Source organism: Myodes glareolus, chromosome 7 (genome assembly GCF_982192425.1).
Source record: "Myodes glareolus chromosome 7, mMyoGla1.1, whole genome shotgun sequence".
Lineage (NCBI taxonomy): Eukaryota > Metazoa > Chordata > Mammalia > Rodentia > Cricetidae > Myodes > Myodes glareolus.
In genome coordinates this window covers 64,575,424-64,593,837 of record NC_142032.1, presented here as the reverse complement: position 1 = coordinate 64,593,837, position 18,414 = coordinate 64,575,424, and the positions used below count along the sequence as shown (strand labels likewise).

The 18,414-nt window shown below is 47.6% G+C and overlaps 1 protein-coding gene across 1 annotated transcript in view; it reads right to left on the bottom strand.

Moving 5' to 3' along the window:
* Nucleotides 1–18,414, bottom strand: part of Cfap46 (cilia and flagella associated protein 46) — an 86,612-nt gene that overhangs the window by 22,273 nt on the left and 45,925 nt on the right. The window contains exons 30-42 of the mRNA XM_087908309.1: nt 17,932–18,216; nt 17,519–17,668; nt 15,120–15,268; nt 14,338–14,436; nt 12,221–12,353; nt 11,318–11,464; nt 8,201–8,401; nt 7,982–8,088; nt 7,110–7,286; nt 5,838–5,936; nt 5,755–5,791; nt 1,312–1,500; nt 215–403 (exon numbers count right to left, since the gene is read on the bottom strand). Of these exons, the coding sequence (XP_087764435.1) occupies nt 215–403; nt 1,312–1,500; nt 5,755–5,791; nt 5,838–5,936; nt 7,110–7,286; nt 7,982–8,088; nt 8,201–8,401; nt 11,318–11,464; nt 12,221–12,353; nt 14,338–14,436; nt 15,120–15,268; nt 17,519–17,668; nt 17,932–18,216 (1,962 nt within the window). The remainder of the gene's footprint in view (nt 1–214; nt 404–1,311; nt 1,501–5,754; nt 5,792–5,837; nt 5,937–7,109; nt 7,287–7,981; nt 8,089–8,200; nt 8,402–11,317; nt 11,465–12,220; nt 12,354–14,337; nt 14,437–15,119; nt 15,269–17,518; nt 17,669–17,931; nt 18,217–18,414) is intronic.

Sequence of the window (18,414 nt, the reverse complement as noted above, 5' to 3'; positions counted from 1 at the left end):
TCAACACCCAGGGCATAGGTGTATCCCAAGTAGTGCATGAGCTTTCTGAAGCTCCCAGAGGCCTGCACACAACCAGACACAAGCCACCAAGACAGAGGGATGCCAAGGCTAGACCCTTCCTAGTTGAGTTGCTGGAACACCTCTGATGCTCCAATTCTACAGCTGAGGTGGAACAATCAGAGACTAGACTTCAGCGGGAAGAATGGACACCTACCAAGAGGTCTTCTTCCCAGCAGAAGGAAGGGTACACCGGGTCTGTCTGCACAGAAAGCAGATGGAGGGCCTTCCCAGCCAGGACCAGAAGCTGGGCACGGATGTCCATGCAGCCCACGCAAAGCGGTTGCAGACTCTCCAGCTGTGCCAGCACTGTGTGAGGCAGGGTCCGCTTCAGAATGAACCATCGCTTCGGGAAGACAAGGAGATGCCATCACCACCAACGGCTATCACGTGACCTCCACCAGAGGTCTCAGATAGCTGCCTTCCAGGACTGCCTAGCAGGGAACTTCTGGGCACTTTGACATGTCTTTGCTCTGTGCAGTCCTGTGTGGTAGCATGAGGGGGTGTGTCTGGGACTTAGATATTGGGAGGACAATCAAAGACAACTTCTCCTAATATAAACCAGAACTCTTATAGATAGAGGCTAACTATAGGATCCTTTTATGTTCACCTGAAATTAACCTGACTTTTTATGGCATTTAAGAGAATGGGAGGTGCTGAGTTACAGCTGAGCTGAGCTGGTGAAGTGTTGGCCTTGCGTGTGCAGGGCCCTGGGTTCTATTCCTAGGGCTGCCTAAAGGAGGAAGGAAGGGAGGGAAAAAGAAGGGAGGAAAGAAAGGAAGGAAAGAGGAAGGAAGGAAGGAGGGAGGGAGGGAGGGAGGGAGGGAGGGAAAGAAGGAGGGAGGGAAGGGAGGGAAAGAAGGAGGGAGGGAAGGAAGAAATGAAGGAAGGAGGAAAGGAGGGAGGGAAGGAGGGAGGGAGAGAAGGAAGGGGAAGAAGGGTTTTCTTTCAAATTGGTGTTCATTTATTCAAATTGTTCTGTTTGCAGTGCTGGGAGGGAATGGGGGAGGGGAGCTAAACCCAAGGCCTGGGAATGGAAGCCTGCAAAGGAAATGCCTTCCAATAAGCTCTTCATTGTTAAGTCCTCTTGGTGTTCAGACAATGCTTTGGGCAGCAAGGCATGGGAGCCGTCAAGAGCTGCCGTGGCAGGGAGTGGGGTGGGTGGGGATTGGGGTCCCACAGATTGGCACCCTGCTTTTAGTGTGGCTGTCAGCCCCCCAGGACAGAACAGGGGCTAAGGTGCCCTGCAGTCACCAAGTCGATGGATGAGTAGTCACTGGTGTTGTGCAGGAAACCCGCAAGCAGCTTCTCAAAGGAGCCCTGCTCCATCTGCAACTCCAAGGCCTCCTTGCAGATCAGCTGCTGCATGTCCAGGCATGTTTCTATCAGGCGGAGTTTGAGGTGAGCCAGTCTCCTCATGAGTGGGGAGTTGATGTTCTGTAACTGAGACGGTTGGGAGGTGGGCAGAGCAGGGTCCTCTTCCCGAGGACACTAACCATTGCTAATACTCTGACAAAGCATAGCTGACATGCCATAGACAGAATGCATTGAAGTATAAAACTGAACTGTAAAATGGATATTTATTTTGACATGCCCAGCTATTACTAACCTAAGAAAAGGAACGTGGTGTTCACACTCTGGATTCCCCTGTGTCCTTTCTTGAGCCTGTGTTGCCATCAGGCTGTTCCTTGCTCTAAGCTACTCATATTGTGTATATAAACAGTAGTTTTTCAGGTTGGGCCTTTGCCCTGAGAGACTCCATTTCACAAGCAGTTTTGAAGATGGAGGATGATGGAGCTCCTGGCCGGACCCACCAACACCACCACCTGTCTGGCCCCACCTATGCAGCCTAGACAGATACGTGGATTATTCCTGGGAGAAAAAAAGCCACTCTGTACAATTACTGGGGTGAACTGAAACCATAAGGGTATACAGATATATTAAAATCATATTAGGGAAACCAGGCCCAAGAACGTTATCAGAATTTCACACCAGAGAAAGGGCCTGACTCCCTCACCTACCATCCATAAAGTGATGGACACCGAACACTGTGAAGGCATGGCCCCAAACCAGTTTATCATTCAATACCTGTTGTGTATGCATCCAGAACATCAGGCAGAGAATCTCTAACTAATCTGGAGGCTTCTGCTTCCCTTCGTCACGCAGCTGTCTCTGATTGTCTACATGTGTGCCCATTCAGACCCAAACTTGCTCTGCCCTGCCATCTCTGCAGATGACTAGGTTTTTGCTCTCAAACCTGACTCGTCCTCAGCTCAGTCTCTGTGGCAACAGCTTCTTTCCAATTCAAACTCCGTAGACTTTCTCTCATCCCGCCTCTGAAACCTCTTGAACCCTTCAGTGGCCTCTTTAACTTGAATTCCTTCTGCAGCCCACACATATGCATATACAGAAGTACTTACTGTGTGCTGTGTAATATGAGTTAATATTTGTAATTGAGATTGGAAGACAAGAACCGCATTTGCCTTGGCCAGATTACTAAAGTAGGCAGATAATCTGGCAAATTGCTTGCCATGGACGCTCCTAATCCTTTTGAATTTATTTTTCTTCAATAAACCCTCATGCTGTAAAAAGAAACAAATGTGTTTGTCTCTGTTTCTGGCAGGGCATACTCAAGACAGCCTTTCCATCTTTCCAGAGTCTGCTGCTCTGTGGTGCAGTATCAGCTTTGGAGAAGTGGCATCTTACAGCAGCGTGGTCATTCTGTCCGCTCTACTTCATCTGGTTGTTTGGAGACTCCTCCATACGCCACAAGGATGATGTTTGTCTTCCTGCGTGCTTGTTTCCCACACATTTGAGGAAACACCTCTCCAAATAATTTGCTCATTTTTAATATTTCAACCTTAAATTTTGAGAGTTCTTTATGCATTCCTGATCCGATACTGCCATCAAGGAATGAAACTTGCAAATGTTTTCTCCCAGTCTGTGTTTTTTCACCTTTTCTTGGTAGTTTATCTCAAAGAAAAGACCAATTTAGCAATTTATCCTTTTATTGGATCATGAGTTAGGTGCCGGTCTATGCTAAATATCTCATCACCAAGGGACTTTCTGTGTGTTTTAGGCTTTTGGTCTAGGGTTCTGATCTATTTGAGGTTGTTTTCTACCTCGGGCTGAGGTGTGAGTGGAAGGTCAGGTTTTTGAACGTGCATTTCCTGTTGTTCTGGCATCACCTAAAGACTATCCTTTGTCCATGGAGTTGTGCCTCTGTAGATTCTGTGTGTGTCTCTATTTCTGGATTCTCAGGTTTGTCCCATTGATCTGTTTGCTTGTTTGTTTTCCCACTAAGCACACAGTCTTGAATGCTATAGCTCTATAACAGGGTTTAAAGTCAAGTACTATTGGGTTTCTAATTTTACTCTTGGCTGAAACTGTCTTGGCTATCTTAGACCTTTCATACTTTAAAATTATATTGCCAACATATATTAAAAAGTGTCTGTAGTAATCTTAGTTATGGTTAAGGAAGAATTGACACCTTAACAATATTTAGTCTTCTGATGTAGGACGTGACTTTTATTTTCCTTTACTTAAGACATCTTTAACAATTCTCAGCAAAGGTTTATAGTATAAACATTCACATTTTGGAGGATAATTTTCATTTTTAAGTAGCCATAAATGATACTGTTTTAATTTTAATATACAATCAATCATTCTTTGTATAGACATATAATATGACCCTGAAACTCTACTAATAATTGAAGAGAAGGATACTGAAGCTTTTGGCTCTAATAGATTTAACAATTTTTTTAAAAACCAATGTTTGCTTTTAAAGCTCTCCTATCATGGTCATAATGTTTAGGTTAGCTTTCTTCTTAGTTCGTTTCCCTTATGTAGTGAATCTTTTCATCCCTGGTGATGTTTGCAGCTGTCCTTCGATCAGCTTTTGCATGGGATATTCCTTCCAGCATTTCACTTTTCTTCTTTTTATCTCTGTCTTTATGTCCATAATGGCCTTCTTGTAGGCACTGCATGGTCGGGTTCACTTACTTACTTACTGCCAAATTCTGAGGTCAGGCCCTCTTGTGTTCTCCGCCCACTATCTTGAGGTCTTGGAGCCTCTCCCACCTCACTTCCGCGACCCCCTAGTCAGCACCAGTGTGCTTTCTGTAATCCTTCCATGTGGTTCTTTCCCAATCTTGAGCAGCTTCCTTCTTTCATGAACCAGTGACTAGTCTTTAGGCACTCGGGGGTATCCCCCAGACGTCTGTGAACAGCATTCTCCTGTGGGCTCTGTTTTGCCTTCTTCTCTCTAGACTCTCAAGTCTCAATCTCCTTGACTCAGGTCTTTATCTAGGCTCGACCTGGTTCCATCTCTGTAGCTGCAGTTAGCTGAGCCTTAAGCAAAGGGATCACTAACTGGCGTGGATGATGTATGGGGCTTCGAAAAGCCTTGTATTTTGTCTCTTTTCTTTTTTCCAATTGCTTTGTATGGGTACAAGAGTCTGGTTACTGTTACTCTATCTTGGCCAACAAGTGAAAATCAGGTGCTTTGTGCTCTGTGATATATATATATATATATATATATATATATATATATATATATATATCACAGACTATATTCAAATATATAGTCACACATATATATTCAAGAATATATATATTCAAGTATATATATTCAAGTATATATATATATATAATGTATGTAGGTGCTTGTATATGTGTGCATGCTCAGTGCAAATGTGTGGGCATGTGTGTGGACAACATTCATGTGGAGGCCAGTGGGCAGCCTCAGAGTTGTCCTTTAGAAACCATCTGCCTTGTTTTGAGACACAGCCTCTTGCTGGTTTGGACCTTACCGAGCACACCAGGATGCCTAGCAGTGAGCCCAGGGGCCCACCATCTCCTCCCCAGTGCAGGAATGACAACACAGCCAGCACATCTACTTCTTTTGCTATACGGATTCAAAGGTTCGGTGGGTAGAAGGTGAACTTCTCTTCTATACAAGAGAATTTCCACTTTCTGGATCAGATCTGGGGAAGGTACTGAGGCCCAGTAGGCCCCAGGGAACACCTACAACTTTCCTAACTGAACTATGTCCCCAGTCCTTGTATATGGGTTTTGTGAAAATATATATTGATGTGTCTGTGTGTGGTTTTATAGGACGGGGCCTCACTGGGGAGCCTATTCCAGGCAATAGGCAGTTTTTTGTTCTCACTAGGTTGGCCTAGAACTCCCATCCTCTTGCCTCAGCTTCCCAAGTGTAGTGATATTTCATTTGTATTTTAATAAACAAAGCTTGATTGAAGTTCAGAGAGTAAAACAGCCCCACTGGCCAGCCTTACAGACCAGGCAGTGGAGGCACACACCTTTAATCCCAGTAGCCACACTAGTTTGCCCCAGAAACCGGGTAGTAGTGGTGGGCGCCTTTAATCCCAGCACTAGGGAGGAATATAAGACGGGAGCAGACAGCTCTCACACACTCTCATTCTGAGATTCCTGGAGGCAAGACTGCCATTTTGGACTGAGGTAGAGGTAAGAGCCAGTGGCTGGCTGTTTTGCTTTTCCGACCTTCAGTTTGAGCCCCAGTTTCTGTCTCTTGGTTTTTATTAGTCGTGCTACACCCAAGTGCTAGGATTGCAGGCAAGCCCCACCGTGCTTGACTGGTTTTGTTTTAAGATTATATTTGTCAGGCAGTGCTGTTCTGCACACAGAAATGACTGCGAAGTGCAGGCTCCTACTTACACCATGAAGGGACAGTACCCCCTGGGCTCTGTGACTCCTACTTACACCGTGAAGGGACAGTACCCCCCTGAACTCTGTGAAACAGTTCCTCTTCCTCAGCTATAGCCGTCTGGGACAAGTCATACACCTCCAGGCGATAGGCAGTTTTTTGTTCTTCATCTTTCTCCCTTTGAGCACATAACCTTTATATAACACAAGAGTAGAATTTAGAACAAAGATATTAAGATAATTAATATATTATGTTTTATACTGATTAATATATAATACATATAGATTGGATACATATATAGTATGCAATATATATAGTAAAATAGTATATTATATATTATATAACGCACTATAATTATATGTTGTATAATAAATATTACAATACATAATTATTATATACATTTTATCAGAACCTAAAATTTTACAGTTACATGTTTTACACAAAAGGTATTTTCGGTCAATTTTATTTATTTGTTTTCAGTGTGTATGTAGATTTGTTCATTTTTGTGCACAGGTACATGTATGCTCATGTGGAGGTCAAAGATCAACCCTGGCACTGTTCCTCAGATGTCATCCGTCCTTTGGAGACAGGGTGTCGCACTGGGCTAGAACTCACCAAGTAGGCTAGACTGCTAGCAAGCATCCCCCAAGGATCCACTTGTCTCTGTCTCCCCAGTGCTGGCATTACAAATGCACACCACCGTTCTTGGCTTCTTTGTATGGGTTCTGAGGAATGAACTCAAGCCCTTGGCTTGCAAGGCAAGTGGTTTACCAACTGAGCCATCTCCCCAACCTTCTAAATACATTTTAAAACACGATGTTGAACAGTTGGAATGACAGAGTATATGCAGAGTAAGATTTCATTTCTAAGAAATCTCTGCCTGAGAGGTGTCTGATGAAGTAACACACCAATTTCCACCTGCTGGCTCAGTCACCTACTTTCCTGCCTCCCTGGGGGCCCACAATGGTGCTTCAGTACACCCAGAGTAATGGGTGTGTCTTGGGCCTTGGCTGATCATGACTCCTGAAGGCAGGTTCATACCTACGCAGGATTTGCTCATGTGTAAAGAGCTTGTGGGTACCCAGAGCGGGCAGAGAGGCTGTGAGAAGCAATGGGGGCTGCTGTGAGAGGAGAACAGCACAGCCATTGAAAAACACAGCTGGGGCAACAGTGGGAATAGCTGCTGGGGACCCTGCAGGATGGCAGTGGTGGGTTGGCAGGGAGGATGGAGAGGGAGTTGGGTCTGGCCATGCTGAGGCTGAGGAGGAGAGGGGCTGTCTGTGGGAGCTCAAAGGTGGACCCTGCTCAGAGGGCGGAACCTCCGGCAGCTCCAGTGGTGTGGTTGGAGGGGTGATGATGCCCTTACTTCTTTATTCTTGCATGCTCTAGTTTTAAGTCGACACATTTTTTCTTGTATCCACTGAGAACAAGGCTTTCTTGGACCTCCAACAGCTGCTTCTCCAGGTCTAACAGCAAAAATGGGTACTCAAGAAGTTCTTTGTTCACCAGGTTGCAGGCAAGTTGAGTTTGAAGTTCCACGCACCTGTTAGACAGGCAACTTCTCAGGAGGGTGGAGACTGAAGTTTTTCCACACAAGATTCAAAAGCCCAAGACCACAGCAACCCTTCTTCTGCCCAGGGCCCACTCAGGGACACGGAATCAAATACCAACGAGACTTTTTGTCTCAAGATTGATGTCATGCAGCCATGGCCTTGGGTCAGTGAAGTTAGAATCTAGCAATCCCACCCAGGTTTGGGGTTCACCCCTGGAAAACAGGAAAAGAATGCTGATGTAGGGCTGCTTACAGACTCACATCGGGACCCAGAGCTCACAGCACTTTCCAGAGAGAAATTAGAGCAGGCAAGGATCCCTGCATCTGTGGTCAGTGAGCTCAGAGGATCCTGGGAAAGGGTCTGTGATGGAACTTGAAGTCTGTATTGGCATGTGTGGAAGAGCAGGGGGTGGGGATTCTCTGACAGAGACCAGAGGCTCCAGGAGTCATTGGAAAGACACTGTGGAAATGTGGGCTGTCTGGGAGGAAGCCATGACTCCTCTGAGGCATATAGTAGAAGGAAGGTCTGCTCCTTAGAGGAAGCTGAGGAAGCATGGGACACACAGAGCAGGGAAGGGACTCATGGTTCCACTGAGTCTAAGCCTTCCTGGGTTTGACACGTACAGCAAGAGAGGGAATGTGGGAGGGGGAAGCAGCCATAGCTTTGGTACACAAGGCATCATTACCTGGCCTCCAACTCCATGATGAAGGATTCCAGCAGGGGCTCTCGGTTTGGTCTTTCATGCTGGAGGACCTTGAAAGTATCTATGAGTTTCCGAAACAGTCTGCAAACCTGGATGTGATGATCACATGCCACCAAGTCACTCAGCAGGGCCTGGGGACAAGACCTCAGCACATACCGTCCCCCATGCCCCCCTCACTGTCCACTGGCCACCGTGACTCACCGAGATTTCTTTTTCATCATCTTCAGAGGATAAGATGGCCTCAGCCAGAGTCACCGTTGAATTGTACCAGAACTCCTCAGCTCCACCTAGCTGCTGGGCCCTCTCAATTATGAGCATAGCTTGTCCATGGTTCTTTTCTTTATTGGCCAACTGTGCTAGAAACAACAGGCACCATGCTTCTGAACAGTTATCACCTAGTTCCTAAAAGCAGGAATAGACAATATGTAATAGATAGATGGGCAGCTCCACGCAAGTTGGCAAAGGCGCTAGTTGGGAGTGATGGCCCTCAGGAGTGCCAAGTGTGCTCCGGAAGTCACAGGACTCAGCCTGCAAGGGATTTTGGTCATACTGGTAGCGCCTTTCAGCCCTGCTGCCTGAGGTTGGCAGACTCTTCCTTATGGAGGCTGCTGTTGGAATGTGTGATAATTTTATGTCAACTTGACACAAGCTAAATTCATCTGAGAGGAGAGAGCCTCAATGGAGAAAATGTCCCCACAAGATTAGGCTGTATGCAAGCCTGTAGGGCATTTCTTTTCTTGTTTTGTTTTTGTTTTTCAACACGGGATTTCTCTATATAACAGCCCTAGCTATCTGGAACTTGCTCTATAGTCTAGGCTGACCTTGAACTCACAGAGATTTGCCTGCCTCTGTCTCCTGAGTGCTGGGATTAAAGGCCACCATGCCTGACTTTGTAGGGTATATTCTTAATTACTGATTGAAGTGGGAGGGTCCGGTCCATTGTGGATGGGGCCACCCCTGGGCTGGTGGTGCTGGGTTCTACAAGAAAGCAGGCTGAGCAAGCCAGTAAGTAGTATCCTCGCATGGCCTCTGCAACATTTTTTGCCTCCATGTCCCTGCCCTTTCTGAGTTCCTGTCCTGACTTCCTTTGATAAATAGTGATATATAAGTGCAACCCAAATAAACCCTTTCTTCCTCAGGTTGTTGTGGTCATGGTGTTTCGTCACAGCAATAGAAAACCTAACTGAGACAGCATGCATGGACTTGACAGTAGCTCTACTCAACCGGGTCAGGTAATCAACAGACAACCAGTGTTGGTTCTACCTGGACCTGAGGAAATTCTGGCCTAAATGCGGGCCAGAGGGTATTCTTTGAAGGAGGGTGTGTGGTGACCTATCTGGTCAGTACAAGGCCAGCTCCTTAGTCCTCCCAGGTTCTTGCTGGCACTGATCTCTTTGCAGTGGACTTTCTGAAGTCAAGGCCCATGGGTAAGTCTATGTGTAGAAAGTACTTGATGCCCAGAAGGTTCTACCAGCTCACAGTATCCAACCTCATCTATCCTGGGCAGTTGTGCGGCAAACACCAGGGCGAATAATGCGATTTATGCTAAGCACCAAAGGAAGGTGAAGACTCATACAGCGCCGGACACTGATGTCCTCACAACGGGAAGGTACAGGACATTGCTTTCTGGGAAAATGTGAAGTCGTATGTCTGCTCAGACAGAGACAGACAGGTTGCTTTCGCAAACCCCACTGAGCCATGGGGTGTTATCAGTGTTCTGTGATCAGGAGCAGACACAGGCAAGTTCTGGGAGCGGTGTGAGCATCCCTGTCAGGGTGGCTCATGTGATTATTCACATATTTAAATCTCATTGGTCAGTAGGATAAGCTGGACCGTCTGCAGTCCTGACCAACACTTGTCCCACCTGGATTCCGTGCCCTGAACTTTCTTGTGCTGGTGAGAATGGATGCTGGACTCTAGATCCACAGGACAAACTGACTGTCTGAGGGTAGAAGGTGACCTTCTTCTACATAAGACTATATCTAGATTCTGGACCAGATCCTGTCAGGAGGGTGCTGAGCTCCAAGGTGGGAGAGTCAGGGACCTAATGGGTCCAGAGAACAAGGTTAGCACACCAGTAGGATCATCTCCAACCAAGGCTGGGTTTCCAGTACACAGATCCTGGGGCTGAGTGGTTCTGGTGTCTGGGCACAGATTGAGCAAGCCATGGGGAGTCAGCCAGTAAGCAGCACTCACTCCCATGGCCTTTGCATCCGTGCCTGCCTCCCGGTTTCTGCCATATTTGAGATTCTGTCCTGACTTCATTTTACGACGAGCAGCAATATGGAAAGGTAAGCCAAATAAACCCTTTCCTCCCCAGCTTGGTTATTGTGTTTTGGTCATGATGTTTCATTGCAGCAACAGAAACCCTAACTAAGATACTCCACTTGCTCCCTGGTACCTGAACATCTGTCTGCTTGACTTGTTCCTTCCTAGTCGTTGACATCTTTCCCTTCCCTGATACCTCTTTACCTGTCCCTTTCTTTGATATCTGTACATCTCTTCCCTGTCCAATGCCTTTACCCTTGTCTTCTTCCCTACACCTGTTCACCTGTCCCATCTCTAGCACTTGCACACCTTTCTCATCCCTGACATCTGCACAGCTGTTGCCCTACTCCAGCACCTGCACATCTGTCACACCCCTGCTGCTTATACATGCCTGTTCCCTCTCTGGTAACTGCACCCCTGCTCTCGCTGTATGGATCGGGGTCTGGGCTCACAGCTTTTTGGTAATACTGATTTTTTTTCTGTCATTGCTGAATTTTCCTCTAGTTCTTGAATTCTTCAGAACAAGCCACAGACTGGTTGTGTCAGGATTTTGGTCTCATCCTCCTACTGTAAGCAATTCTAAGTCTGTCCGCAGGAGCTTGGGGGAGTCATGGGGATTGTAACTTGAGAGAAAGGCATCATTAGAGCAGACAACACAAATGGCTTCTTCCATCCAGATTGTCCAAGGTCAGCTTTTCACAGGGGACAGAGTCCAAGAGAGAAAAATCCCTGCCAAGTGTAGTTTGGAACTTGAGACTCAAAATGTCAGTCTAGGGAGTGAGTGGGTACTGGGTCCCCAGGTCTGGGTGCAAGTTCCTCTAGTAAGCAGCTCCTTAGAGAAAAACAGTCAAAGCCCCCAAGTCTTTGGAGAGCTGGACCCTGGGAGTGTTCTGTGGAAGGAAGCTAACTCAAGCCTTTTTGGGGAGGACTCAGTGGAGACTCTGAGAAGCCAGATGCGCCTGAAAGTCCTTAGATGAGGAGTAAGAGTACACACGAGGAGTTCAGGCCCAGGTCAAGATGACTGCAACGGAGCTGGGTGAGTCCCGTTACCTGGAATGTCTGTTGGGCCTCTGCCAAGAGCAGCCGTGCTGGTTGGTACAGATCCAGCTCCAGTAGGACCTCCCCTTTGAGCATCCACAGCTGGGGGTAGGATGTTCCTTCCAGACCCTTGCCAGTCTCTCCATTTATCTTCAAAATCTGGGAGACACCATATCCCTAAGAAACTCTGCCCCTGGTCTGTGTCCCACCCCTAGTCTATGTCCGTGATAAGCTCTTCTCCCCTTTTCCCGTGTACCTGTCAGCATCCCCTACCCCCTTTGTGGATGGCTCACTGAGTCCTTGACCCCCATCTGTTCTGAGTTCAGGTCCCAAAGCAAACCCCATGTTGGGCACTTTCCACCATGCCCCAAGTACTGACTGCAACAGGCTCCCAGAGTTGGCACTCTGAGGAACCAAAGTGCTTTGGGATGGCTTTTTCTTCTGTCCGTGGACTGAAGGAGGCAGCCAGTTGGTGACAGGACAGCGAGAGTCTAGTCAGACACCCTTGGATGTACTTTTCTTGGCAGAAATCCTCCCCCATTTTACTTCCCCTTGACTGAGCCCAGGGCCTTATATAGATTGGGTAAACAATTACACTATATTTCCAGCCTGCTGATGCTTTAAGTTGTTGCTCAGGCCCCAGGTGATCTGTTTTACATATAATTTTTGCTTTCCCTGAGGAAATTCAGGGTCCCAGGGTAGGACAAACTTGGTCAGGTTTCCCATAAAAACCATACCTAAGAGCGTATGCAATGAGCACTTCAGAAATCATTGGTGACTCTCTGACTCTTAGGTCACGCCTACACTACAACCAAGCTGATATCACCTCTAGGTTTTGGACCCCACTGTGGCAGAGTCAGGCTAAGTCAGTGTCATCTTTGGTCTGTGGATCCCACCGAGGCAGTGCCAGCCTACCTTGTCTTGAGCTATTAGTGGCTTCAACTCCTCAGAGTGGGCTGGAGCCAGCTGCTCATGCAAGGTTGGAAGGCTCTCTTCTATCACGGGTTCCTTGTTCCTCTCTTTCTTAAATGCAATCTCTTTTCGGCAGCTAGATGAAGTGAATTAGCATCGTGAAACAAAAGAATTACAATGGCTGGTGACATTGGTGAGTTTCATTTAGAGTCAAAGAAACATAAGCTAACACAGCCAGGAGAAGCCACGATTCACACATATGGTGGTTTGGAAGAAAATGACCCCCAAAGGGAGGGGCACTACTAGGAGGCGTGCCCTTGTTAAAGTCGGTGTGCCCCTGTTGTAAGAAGTGTGTCAATGTGGGGGCAGGCTTTGAGGTCTCTTCTCTCAAACTTCCCTCAGTGTGACTACAGTCAACTCTCTGTTGCAAGCTGTAGGACACTTGGCTATTTTTCCAACGCCCTGTCTGCTCCCCACCAGCGTGCTCCCCACCATGATAATAATGGACTGAATCTCTGAAACTGTAAGCTGCCACCTCAATTAAATGTTTTCCTTTATAATTTTTGCTGGGGTCACGGTGTCTTTTCACAGCAACCAAAACCCAAACTAAGTCAACACGTGTCTATGAAAGCCAGTCTCCAGCTGGGCAGCAGTATGGGTCCTGGAATCACACCAGCCACCTGTTCTCTCTGCAGCTGTCTGACGAGCTGATGTGTCATTTAACGAGCTGCTGCAGCTTAATGTACGTAGAGCAGACCTGCCTCTGGTACCCCTCCAAACAGGTAAAAACCACTTAGCGCTCAGGGTTTCCCACAGAGCAGCCGGGTGGCCCCTTTACCCAAGATGCTCCTCCTCCCTCACCACTTTACCTCAGTTCTGAGCCACCCACCATACTACATCCAGAGTGGTCCCCTGGGAGGTGGGCCAGTGCATCACAGCGTTCAACCCAGCCTGGCCAAATTCTCACTCATACAATGCTTCTCCCCATCAGAGCATCCAACACTTTCACCCCAGTGATGTCCCTTCACAGATCCCCCAAAGTCTTGCTCATCCAACTGCCCAGGGCTCCCTGGCTGCATGCTCTTGGAACCGAGGGCTCTCTGCATCTCCAGCCCTGGCATTATCATTGGCACCAACCCTTCTTGTCAGTCTCGGTTACCTTCTTCTTTTGCAGCCCACCTGCAATGCCTCCCACACCACACAGCAGGTTCTCAAAGTGAACCCAAGAGCAGGAAGAGGTAGGCGCCTCTCCAGGGCTTGGCAACTGCAGTTCTGAACCCCTTCAGCAAACATCTCCCAGTCAGTGCAGGGATGCACAGAGAAATGACTGTGTTAAGAACACGAAAATGGTTTTGTAGACAGATATTCACTGCCAAAGGCTGCAGAGGGAAAAGTGTATGCAGTAGAATTGCATTTTCATGACTGGTCCAGTGTGCATTGGCAAAACCACAGGGGATTGCTGCCAAGGGATGGGGCCCACAGTGAAATTTATTCTCTCCCTTACCTGTTTTCTAAAATTTGCACAATGATCATAAAATTTATATGTGTGGGGGAGTCACGTTGCAACAGTTAACAATAATATAACGATGTATACATTCTTATGTATCCTTAGGTGGTCTCTAAGTCTGAAAACGAATGCTACAAAATCTGTAATTGGCTAATTTAACTGTTGGACAGCCTACTATCAGTCAACCACAAGAGCTTCAGAGTAACCCAAAAACCCAAAGCCAAATATGTGTGTCACTCAGCGCCGACACTTCCAGCACCCCTGGGAGGAGCCTGGGACTGGTGAAGGACAGCCGTCCCAGTCCTGTCCTGCTGATCCTTCTTCCCTTTCCTCTGCGGAGCACCCACAGCTCGACAGTCCCCAAACCTGCCATGAAAACCATGGAGGAGACGCTCATACTTCTCTCTGCACTGCCTCCCAGGTCCTCCTCCCTAGAAACTGCCTCCAGGATCTCCAAGCCCAGACTGAGGATCCAGTAGCCATAATGGGCCTGGGACTGAGAGGAGCCATGGCTTGGGGCTAGGGTTTCCTCAGCGCTGTCCTAAACAGCCCGGATTGTCCATGGCTGCAAAGAGGAGTCCCACACCCGGAAGGAAGCAAGTGCTGCACACACCTGGCCTGCTCCATGTCCCCAATGTATGTCTGTCCAACCACCTCTTCATGATGAGCTGCTGCGCTGTGCAACCTCAGGTCAGAGCACACCTGTAAAAGTCTGAGGGGGAAGGCGGGGAGGGAAGAGGCACAGATGCAGTCATCTCCAAAGAGAGTGGTCCTGGATTGGGGGTGCGTAATCGGGGCTGGGAAACTAAAGCAAATGTACTTTGGCGTTTTAATATATATATTTTAACTAAACACGCTAGGAGGTTCTATGAAACTTCAGGTGGTTAATTTCTCTGTCACTCACTCAGATATTACTCACTATGGGTACATTTTGGGACATCTTTAGAGGTTAACAGCCAGGTACCCATATGGGCTCTGCCAAACCCTGCCGTAGCCTCCAGCAGGAAATTCAGCTGAGGTTTTGTTTAAAGCACTTCATTTGGACGTAGCCGTGCAAACACATTCAAGCACTATCTGTGTGTTCCTCCTCCCCTGAGTGTCGACATGTTCTCTTTACCACTCCCTCCTCCATTTCTCCTCCTCCTAGACCCTTAATGGGAAGTATAGTGTCCCTTGATCCTTCAGTACCCCAGTATGTGTCTCCTGAAAAAAAGGGTACTCTCTAAGCAGCAGGTAAAGTTTTACAATAAAGCTACCATTCCACTGTCCGGCTATCTTGGGGATTTATTATTTGTACAATCAGCTACAGAATTAGTATCTAAGGTGCTGTTTGTTTTTATATTGCTTTGGGCAAACTGCCGCTCTCACCACTTTAGGTAAAGGAGAGATACCAACCGTAGGTGGTAGAGGTCTGCGAGGCTCTTGCTCTCCACCACAACATCTGCAATGAGCACGGCCAGCTGCAGGACCGGGATGCTGAGCTCGTGGAGGGACATCTTTTGCAGGGCTTTGACCAAATGGTCTATGTAGTACAAACTGTACGTCTGCATCAACACATAGCAAATGGGCACGGTCACAGGCAGGGGGAGCACACTAGTCCCCTAGAGAGATGGCTAATGCCGATATCAGCTTGACATGATTAGGATCACCTAGGAGACAAGTCTGGGCATGCCTATGATGGATGATCTAGAGTAGGTTAGAGACTCTGGGTTTCTTTTGTAAAGGGTTATCTTGATTAGGTTAACTGAAGTGAGGAGACCCATGCTAAGTATGGGCGGGGCCATGCCATGGACTAAGGTCATGGGCGGGTCTATGCCATGGACTAGGGTCCTGGACTGCATAATGAGGAGGAGGCTGGCTTGGCTCTTTGCTTCCTGAACGCTGATGGATTGTGATGAGTTGCCTCAAGTTCCTGCAGCTGTGACTTCCCCACCTGGGTAGACTGTACCCTCAAACCATAGGGCCAAAACAGATGCTTTCTCCTTTAAGTTGCTTTGGTATTCTGGTCACAATAGCAAGAAAAGTTAGTTAATACACCCAGCTTTGCCTGGGTGCCCAGCACTCAGCAAGGGTTTTACAAGTTTGTGTGGTGCACTCTTCCCTATCCGTCATTTCAGGTTTTGCTTTCTCATATGCAATGCTGTGGATGTCAACACCAGAGCATCGTTAAAGATCCACACAGGAGATGCATTCATTAATTAATTAATTTCATATGCCATTTAGTTTTTTCTAATTAAAACTGATGATCCACCAAATACAGAATTTCTTTGTATATGTATACAACTGGGTGTCTAGTGGGGAAAAAAAGCTAATGCCCAGGATTAGTGTCAAGCCTGAGTGGTTCCTGACCCCTATACACACAGACCATGTAAGGTAGACTAGATCTGAATCTGACAATAGGTGAGACAGGTATTTGTGCCTTGGGGGAGAATACAGGAGGATACTATCTCTGACTCAGAAAAGGAAACTGGTTTTTTGGTTTTTTGTTTGTTTGTTCGTTTTCTTTTTCAAAAAGGACAGAAGGAAACACCAGTCACAGGGGAAAAGATTCCTGATTTTCATAACACTAAAGTTAACACTTCTCACAGAAAACCCCAGCATGGAAGAAAAGGCAAGTCACAAAGTGACTGTATACAGGACAGTCAGAATGTCCCTCTCCGAACAGGCCTGTGATTTTTTTTTTCATTCCACAAGAGAAAAAGAAAACTTGCTAAATTATGGCAGTGTGTTGACTAGCCACATCACAAAAGAGAAAAGACTAGGACAGGCTGACAGGGCACCCAGCATCGCTGTAGCCATGGGAGATGCCATCACATGCACACCAGCACAGGCTGGTCAGGATGTGGGCAGTAGGAGCTCCCCTTGCAAGGACAGGGATGGAAGTCAGCATGGCAACCCTGGAATGCGATTTGTCAATTGGCAATGTTCATTGCCACTGGGAAATTTCCCACACTGTGGTCCAGCAACATGGGCACCAGTGTTCAGACATGTGAACCACGAGCGTGATGTTCATTAGCAGGGGAGTGGGCAGGCTCAACAAGGCCTGTTCACTTCAGTGGGCACTGCAACATTGAAAGGGAATAAAATAATCACCCCCAAACAGCATGGGTGAACCCTACCAACTTACTGACCAAGAGGAATATGCCAAACAATTCCATCCCTATGAAGCCCCAACAAGGCCGAAGAAGGTGGCTGGACCATGGACCCCTAAGAACATGGAGTCCTAATACATGGAACTTCTGGGTGTGACTTTGCATCCAAAGGTATTTATTATGCTCAACAACCAGGGTGAGGCTGTCCAAGGTACATCCCTGAGTGTATAACCTTGGAGGTCTCTACAAGTGCTGGATTTGCTAGAGAGGAGAGGTTGTGTGGCCTTGGTGGTGGAGATGGGGTGGGGTGAAGCATCCAGAGGGACCAAGTTCCTGGCGATACCAAGTTCCTATGATTCCTGTGGTCACAGCTGCCTAGCTAGTGGAGTTATGACAGCAGGCAGAAGCAGTGCCAAGACTAAGTATGTGTACCTGGATGTGGATGTAGCAGGACGGAGCTTCTCATAGATGTTGGCAGCTATTAGGAAGAAAGAGGGTGCAGACGAGAGGGAGCCTTGTGGTTGTGGGTGCTAAAGGCAGAAAACTGCTCCCTTTTAACCCTTTCTATGAATCCTCTGTCTCATGGGTCCCTCTTTGGTAACATCTTCAGCAGAAGTGGCAGCTATAGCTATATATGAGGGAGGGAGGCTGGGTTTGCCAGCCCTGTGGCAAAGCCCTGGCTGGCTTCTCAGATCCACTCACCGGCTTCTGGAAACTTGAGGAGTTAATAGTGGAGTCACTCCTGTCTTGCCTGAACACAGACAGCAGATCCTCAGGGCAGGAGTAGGAGGCCCACTCTTCTATGCTGGTGGGGATGTCATCGGGTGGCTTGTTGGGAACTGGCGTTGAGATCTGTGAATGAGAGAAAGCAAGATTTACTGTGAAACATGGAGTTCTGAAATGGATGCCCCTGTGGCACAGTGTGGAGAGGACAGGCTGCCAGCCTCTGGCACAGTGTATGGAGGCTGTGGCCCAGACTTGGGATAGCATGTCTTACGGAATGGGAAGCCAAGGCATGGGACAATCAAAAGACCCCCAACACGGATGCAGTGGAGTTGGGGTTACCCTCCAGCTCCCACCTCAGGTGAGGATACACCATGTCGCCCACTCCTCACCTGTTTCGTGTCCTTGATCTTCTCCTTCTCTTTCTCCTTCTCCTTTTCCTTCTCCTTCTCCTTCCCCCATTCCTTCTCCTTCTCCTTCTCCTTCTCCTTCTCTTTCCCCCGTTCCTTCTCTTTCTCTTTCCCCCGTTCCTTCTCCTTCTCCTTCTCTTTCCCCCGTTCTTTCTCCTTCTCCTTCTCTTTCCCTCGTTCCTTCTCCTTTTTTGGCAGTAACGATTGTGAATTAACTGTGTGCAAAGTTCTTTCTGGAATTAGTTTTCCTCCTGATATCAAGGAAATCTGGAGGGAGGAGAGAAAATAGGAAAATGTCTGTCCCTTTTCTGCACCTGGTGGGAGGTAGTTCTTGGATCTGAGGGTGTTGTTCAGCATGGTCAAACCCAGGAGCCCCCACAGGACAGAGCAAGTCTGGTCAGCGGCCTAGACCTACAAGCTTTCATGGTGGGTGGACAGCAGAGCAGGGGTGGGTGTGGGGAGCAT